Source organism: Populus euphratica, unplaced genomic scaffold (assembly GCF_000495115.2).
Source record: "Populus euphratica unplaced genomic scaffold, PopEup_1.0 scaffold2757.1, whole genome shotgun sequence".
Lineage (NCBI taxonomy): Eukaryota > Viridiplantae > Streptophyta > Magnoliopsida > Malpighiales > Salicaceae > Populus > Populus euphratica.
In genome coordinates this window covers 3,135-11,202 of record NW_011502593.1, presented here as the reverse complement: position 1 = coordinate 11,202, position 8,068 = coordinate 3,135, and the positions used below count along the sequence as shown (strand labels likewise).

The 8,068-nt window shown below is 34.6% G+C and overlaps 1 protein-coding gene across 2 annotated transcripts; it reads left to right on the top strand.

Moving 5' to 3' along the window:
- Positions 1-267: 267 nt before the first annotated feature.
- Positions 268-2,481, top strand: LOC105119318 (Tetratricopeptide repeat (TPR)-like superfamily protein). 2 transcript variants are annotated; one of them, XM_011017447.1, is made up of 2 exons: positions 269-461; positions 574-2,481. In XM_011017447.1, the coding sequence occupies exon 2, from the start codon at positions 605-607 to the stop codon at positions 2,159-2,161; it is 1,557 nt and encodes a 518-aa protein (XP_011015749.1). In that variant the 5' UTR covers positions 269-461; positions 574-604; the 3' UTR covers positions 2,162-2,481. The 2 variants fall into 2 exon arrangements, with proteins under 2 accessions (XP_011015748.1, XP_011015749.1); XM_011017446.1 differs by having other exon boundaries at positions 268-2,481.
- The last annotated feature ends 5,587 nt before the right edge of the window (positions 2,482-8,068 follow it).

Genomic DNA, 8,068 nt, shown 5'->3' with positions numbered 1-8,068 from the left:
TTTATAAATTACTTATATTAATTTTATAATTAATAACATGATTATATTATATAAAAAATAATTAAATTAGTTATATAATTATATTAAAACTAGTTTAATATAAAATTTATTAAAATATAATTAGTTTTTTAAAATATTTTTTTTACCATTAAAATACACATAAATTAAAAAAAATTACACTATTTATAAAACTATTTTATCAATTTACATCAAAATTGGAGTTGCTCTATCTTGTTAAGAGACTAGGAAAGTTTGGGGAAAAAGGCAGAACGGTGTCGTTCTCGTCAACAAAAAAAAAAAAAAAAAATTCTAAAAGCCACGAGTTAGAACTCCAGCAGCAGCAGCATTATACGTGGGAGCAAAGGTATGAAAGAGGGACGGCATTGCAGTAGGCACCATTAAATAAATGCCATGTTATCATCAAGCAAGAGCAGTTCATATCATTCAACAGCTTAAAAACTGTAAGGATTTCATTTCTGCAATCTCAACACACGCAAATCTGTTCAAATTAGGCCTTTTAAATGATACCATCACCACTAATCATCTGCTCAATTCATACTTGAGATTCCGAAGGATTCAGTATGCACGCCATCTGTTCGATGAAATGCATGAACCAAATGTGGTCTCATGGACCTCGCTCATGTCAGGTTATGTCAACATGGGCCGACCCCAATCTGTTTCCTGGCTCTATACAAAGATGTCCGAGAGTGAAGTTAGTCCCAATGGTTTCACCCTTGCGACAGTGATCAATTCATGTTCAATTCTTGCTGATCTCAAAACTGGCAAGATGGTCCATGCCCATGTTCATATTCTGGGGCTTCAAGGCAACCTTGTGGTCTGTTCTTCGTTGGTTGATATGTATGGGAAATGCAATGATGTCGATGGAGCTAGGATGGTTTTTGATTCGATGAGTTGTTGGAATATTGTTTCTTGGACCGCAATGATTGCTGGTTATGCACAGAATGGAAAAGGATATGAAGCACTTGAGGTTTTTAGAGAGTTCAGTAGTTACATAATGGAACGTCCCAATCATTTTATGTTGGCCAGTGTGATCAATGCTTGTGCTGCCTTAGGGAGGCTGGTTTCAGGGAAAGTCACGCACGGGGCTGTGATACGTGGTGGGTATGAGTTGAATGAGGTGGTTGCGAGTGCGCTTGTGGACATGTATGCCAAATGTGGGAGTTTTCTTTACTCAAAGAAGGTTTTTAGGAGGATTCGAAATCCTTCTTTCATCCCATATACTTCAATGATTGTGGGTGCTGCAAAATATGGACTTGGGAAGCTATCGCTCAAACTCTTTGAAGAGATGACTGATAGAAAAGTCATGCCAAATGATGTCACCTTTGTTGGGATTTTACATGCATGCAGCCATTCAGGACTCGTTGATGAAGGCCTTGGACTCCTGAATTCCATGCATGAGAAACATGGAGTAATGCCTGATGTAAGGCACTACACTTGTGTTGTCGACATGCTCAGTCGAGTTGGCCGTCTAGATGAGGCTCACAAATTAGCAAAATCTACTAGGGTGAACCCCAATGAAGGGGCCCTTTTGTGGGGCGCACTTCTTTCTTCTAGTAGGCTTCATGGACGAGTGGATATTGCTGTTGAAGCAAGTAAGTGGCTGATTGAATATAATCAACAAGTGGCAGGTGCTTACGTCACATTATCAAACACTTACACATTGGCTGGGGAATGGGAAAATGCTCATAGTCTTCGTACTGAAATGGAACTCGTTGGAGTTCACAAGGAACCTGGGTGCAGCTGGATTGAGATAAAGGACTCAATTTACGTGTTCTATGCTGGAGACTTATCGTGTGAAAGAGGGGATGAGGTCATTAGCCTGCTGAGGGAGTTGGAGAGGAGAATGATGGAAAGGGGTTGTGTTGGAGGGAGTACGGGGCTAGTATTTGTTGATGTGGAGCAGGAGGTCAAGGAGAAAATAGTAGGCCTGCACAGTGAGAGATTGGCCTTGGCCTTTGGGTTGATAAGCATACCTAAAGGAGTCACCATTAGAGTGATGAAGAACTTGAGGATTTGCAGTGACTGCCATGAGGCTTTCAAGTTGATCAGTATGATTGTAGAGAGAGATTTTGTTGTGCGTGATGTTAATAGATTTCATCATTTCAAAGATGGATCCTGCACTTGCAAGGATTTTTGGTGACTGAAAAAAAAAAAAAACAAATATACATTGGCTAGTAGGAGTAGTATATTACTAAAATGTGCACTTGAATTAATATAAGATAATATTGATATAATTATTTGATACGAGGGCTTGTGATTGGACCAAGTTCGCGGCGACATGCATGAATGAGAATGATTGTGTTGCGAAAACTTCTGAATTTATACATTTGCACTAAATTCTTTCTTATTAAATAAGTTATTTCTAGTTATTCTAGAACAATTAGAAGATTTGATAGAACATGTTATGAGGACTGTTGTTGTAATAATACTACTTCCATACATTCTGTATTTTTAACTCTATGCCGTCATGCAATAGTTTTCTTGCCTGCTTGCAGCTGCTTATTCAAGATGGATTATGCATCCTCTGCTATTGTTAACACCCCTTAATCATATATATTCAGGATCAATACGGGATGTAATACTGAGGTTAAAACTTTGCTGTATGTATTTAATTTTTTAATTGATGTGTATTTTGATTTTGTTGATCTTATTGTCAAACTCATTTTTGGGTTTTTTCTAATTATATTTCATTTTTTTAAAAAAAATAGATATAAGACATGGTGTCGTTTTAAACAGCATTGTGCATGGTCTTCTCCCCTGTGAACACAGAGATAGGGAAGAAGAAGTTTTTGAAATATTTTTCCCACTATTATTCCCCTCTCTTTCCCCTCACTTGCACAAAACCCTGTTAAAATCCATACCTATAAGCCTATGCTACCATGATGGGAAAAATCAGGAAACCATGTCTCGACCACCATGCCCTGCTAGCAACTCTTATCACCCACTTTACCCTACACTATGGCAGGGGTAAGGTGATCCTCTCCTCCTTATAAATACCAGAGGAGGAACTAGTAATGAGGAGGGGTTTTTTGAGAAAAAGAGGAACGAACGAAAGATTTAGGGGCTAAAGAATAAGAAAAACAGAAAAGAAAGGGAGAGGATCGAAGGCGGGGAAGAGACTAAAAGAAAGAGAAAGGAGAGAAGCAGGGGAACCAAAAGACAGTGGAGGACTGGAGTTGATGAGAGAACAGAAGGAAACGATAAAAAAAAAAAAAACAAAAGAACAAAGGAGAAGAACAGTAACCTCTCTTTTAAGTCTCTCTCTCTCCACTGTTAGAAGTAGTGCCATCGTCATTTTACCCAGTCACCAGCAGCCACCATCAACAACCACACAATCATTGTCAGAAACTAAAGAAGATACAAAGAAACACAAATAGAAAGAAGAAGGAGAAGCAGAAACAGAGGAGAAAGGAAGATAAGCCGCTGCCTGGAACCACCATCTACAGCCACATTCAGCCACCATCGTCACCACCAACACCATAAGCAACAACAATTGCTACCACAGAAACAAAAGAACGACTAGAGAGAGGGAGAAGGAATAAAACAGGAAACGAGAGGAAAAATAGAGCAGAAGAAAAAACAAAAAGAAGAAGAAGAAGGGTTGACCGTTGTCCAAGCCATTCTCCGGTTAGTAGCTGCTAGCAGCACCACCTCGAAACCACCACAAGTTCACCCCTTTTCCTTCGTTTTTCTTCCTCCTCCACTTCATCTTCTTTGGTTCTCTTCTTCATTATTCACTCTGCATGTGAACATCGGAGAGTGCTTCACTGTTTCCCAGTAAAAAATAATATTTAAAAAATATTTTTCAAAACATTTGTGATTTTTTCTTATATTTTTCTATTGAATTTTGCTTAATATTGGTTTGTATTTTCATACTGTAAAAATACAAATTTGCTATTAAAATATCTGGTTTTCGTCAAAACATTGAAAAAATAAATAAAAAAATGTGTTTTTGTTTTCATGTATATATCAAGTCTCTCAAAACAATTCATATCGTATTTTCATAAAAAAATTCAAAAAATATTTAGCATGCAGTTTGACTTTAATAACCGGTTTATTAAAGTCACGAGAATTGGGCCAAAATTTCAAAAATAACAAAAATATTATTTTGTTGTCTTTTAGTATCTAAGGTTATAACCTTATACATAAAATGTATTCCAGATATTAAATTCTTTTATTGATGTTAGAATGGTTAGGTTTTGCCTGATAAGACAAGCACCTCTTTTCTTAAACCGTAAACAGACCAATAATTAGAAACACAATGAAACCTTAGCACATATTATATAATAAAAACAATGCAGCTTACCTCAGGTAACGCGTATTTGGGATGTTAATACCTTTTCTTTATGCAATTAGTCCTTGTACCCGATCTTTAAGACCAGTTAGGGTTTCTAGTAACCAAAATATTAGGTGGTGACTCTCCTTTTATTTTTTCACTAATAAAAGACAAGAATTCCTTGTCCCCACACATTTGACAAATAGATACACATACTTGAGGGTGGAGGAGAATCGTCGTGACGCCGTGCACGTGCGACAGAATGACAACTCCATTGAGGACCTTGTAGACTAAGCATTTGCTTTATCTGATTTATGTGTTATTGTTGGTTTGTTTGTCATTGTTAATATATAATTCTCATTTGCTCATACGTTTTAATTTTGTACATATTTGTTCATACATTGTATAAAATTATTTCATGCCATTCACATTTAAGAGGAATTATACTAAAAAACTTTAGGTTAAGTGAGGGACTAGTAGCTTACTTTATGACTTTTAGTTAAAGTTTTAGTTTGTGTAAACTTTTCACTAAGTGCTTAAACTGATAATAATTGGTGCGCAAGCCATCCCATTATCTACTAAGCCCCCACATTGCCTTCATGAGGGTGATCACTAGGACAACAAGAAATCCTTTTGAGACCAAGTAAAAAGCTTACTGATTAATATTTAAAAGTGTATTTTTATCAAGATTTTATACCATCATTTTGCACTTGAAGTATCAATAACTCCTTAACTAAAACATGTTTTATAATAATATATCTAATAATATAAGATACTTTTAATTTATAGTAAATATTCATTTTAAATGCAGGCCTATCACATAAATGAAAGGATTGATTGATGAATTTAAGAACTACAATTGAAAGGATAAAGAGATGGCCAAACTTAGAAAAGAGATGTTGGTGCAATCCAAACCGGAACACTGTTCGGTAATTGGGTCATAACTGGAGTTTTAGATCTCATATTTAGGTCTACTTTATATGGATGGAAAGGTAAGACATAGACCTACAACTTTCATATGGAGCCCAAGATCTAAAAAGGCCATTTTCAAGTCCAAATTGTTGCAACAATAAAGAAGCCCGAATCTGTCCTCTAGCCCGAGCACTGTTCAGTATTTTGGTCATATCTGGAGTTCTAGAAGTCAAAATGAGCTGAAGTTTTTACACACGAAAACTGAGACAATTACCTACAACTTTCATGTTTTCAAGTGGCTCTAGTTTTGACGTTATCGATGATGTTTTGGGCAAACAAGAGAAGATAAAGATTGTCACCAAGTCAAGAGTTGATCACCCACTCATTAATTAGTCATCAAATCAATAGTTCTCAATTTTGGCATATAAAAGGAGGCATTTGTCATGCATTTAGGCATCTTGGTTTCCAGATCAAGATCATGCTCTTTCTTTCTCTCTTTGTATTTTTTGTAATTTTTATGCTTTGCTTTCATTAATATCAAGTTTATGCCTTTCATTTCTTTTCATTTACTTATCTTATTTATGTTCTTATTTTGTTTATTTATTTTTCTTTCTTTTATTATGTTTAGCTAAGTTTATTATGTCAAGGTGAAAAGGTTATACTAATGGTGTAAGAATAAGTATAGTGTAAACTTAATATGGACTTTAATGTTTGATACTAACATATTTTGTATTTGTTATCTTGTTCACTCTTTAATACTTTGCTTGTTAAATGAGTAATCTTGATTTATGTTGTATAACACTTTGTACAACAAATGCTTGACACTTTCATAGCCCATACTGTATGGTATAACCGACACCTGAGTTATGAAAGGAACTTGATTTGTTATTAACATAAGTTATAATCATGAATGCTTGATGAGATTTACAAGTATTAGCATTAATCGAATAAGATGACTAATGTAATCATATTAACAATCTATAATCTGATTGGAAACTCCTTTGTGTGTGGTTTCCAATTGAATAATAAGAGTTTATACTATACTTGTTTGACATACCATTAGTGGAACCTCTAACCTTGACATTTGTTATTATCATTATTTAATCCTTACATTAATATTCCATTCAAAGTTCTCATCTTCTTCTTCTTCTTCTCCTTCTTTTTCTTTATTATTATTATTATTATTATTATTATTATTACTATGATTACTATTAGTACTATTATTATTATTATTATTATTGTTGTTGTTGTTGTTATTGTTACTATTATTATTGTTTATAATTGTTGTTTATAATTTGTACAATCAACCTCCCTATGGTTCGACCCTGGTCTTGCCAGGTTATTTATTACTTCGACACTCTTGCATTTGGGAGAAGACATTAATCTTTTAGTCATGTCACTTACCCATCATGTAATGGCTAGACCCTATCCATAAAGTATAAACTCCCTAATATAGCCCATCCATAACTAATACATATGTATATATAGTTGCATACGTCAATTCATTGTAAATAATATACATACCATAGCAGGTTGAAATACAGGTCCCCAAAGAGTCTACAATACCCAACTTCGAGCAAGAAACATAAAAGATGAAGAGCGCATTCACCGTGACACCCATTTTCAAGAAGAGTTGGAGTCTCTAAAGACAAGTGTGACTCGCCTCACTAACTTACTCAAGCAAACACCAATAAATACCTTTAGTGAAGGTTCTTCTAACGAACTAATCACCTTTAATCAGATTCCAACAATAGCTCATCCCAAAGAAAAAATGAATTAACAAGGTCAAATGTCTCAATATAATCTAGCATTGGTGCAATCAATGATACTAGCACTAGCCCCGATAGGCATGGATGCATTTGCCAATGAGTCCTATAAGGCCAAGTCATATGATAGCAATGATTAAGATAAGATGGAGGCGTTAGAAGCTAGAATTAGATTCATCAAAGGGGTAGACTTGTATGATCTAGTACAGGTAGTAAAAATATGTTTGCTTCTACATGTGATTGTCCCGAAGAAGTTTTATGTTCCTGAATTCATCAAATATAATGGAACATAATGTCTTATGACTTATCTCAAGTCCTATTGCAATAAAATGGCAGAAGTAGTACATGATTGAAAACTACTAATGCATTTTTTTCAAGATAACTTAAGTAGGGCAATATTAAGCTGGTATATAAGATTGGATAGCACAAAGATCCAGAGATGGAAAGATCTGATGGATGTTTTTGTCAAGCAGTATGAGTATGACACGACTAACAGATTGATATCTTCTCCCAAGTGCAGTATGAGTACAAAATGATGATATAAAACCTTATACATTCTTATAAAACATATTTTAGTTAAGGAGTTATTGATACTTCAAGTGCAAAATGATGATATAAAACCATGATAAAAATGCACTTTTAAGTACTAATCACACCCCCCAACCAGCTTATTACTAGTCTCTAGTAATAAAAGCGTTAAAATAGAAAAATAATTTGCAAATTCCACAAAGCAAGGTATTCCTCATTCAACTTCCATTAATCTATCCAGATAAACAAACTCTCATTAAATTTATATATCTACTTAATATCTCTTAATAAGATATTAATAAACCTTTCTTTTGTATTCAATATATCAACACATAATTATGGGGCTTTTCTTGGAAGAAAACAAAATTGTTGTTCTAATGTTTAAGGTTAACTTCCTTGGGTTGGGATTATTATTTTTTTCTTTTTTTTCAAATATATATACATATAACTTAAAACACCATACATCTTTAACCCATGTAACGAGCTTTCGGCTAATGACTCCCAGACCAGTTGGTCTTAGCGCATTAGGTGTTGAGACACCCCTACAAGCTTAGTAACTCGGGTC

Excerpts from the sequence above, each read along its gene's own strand:
- LOC105119318 (XM_011017446.1), top strand. The coding sequence starts at position 407 with ATGCCATGTTATCATCAAGCAAGAGCAGTTCATATCATTCAACAGCTT.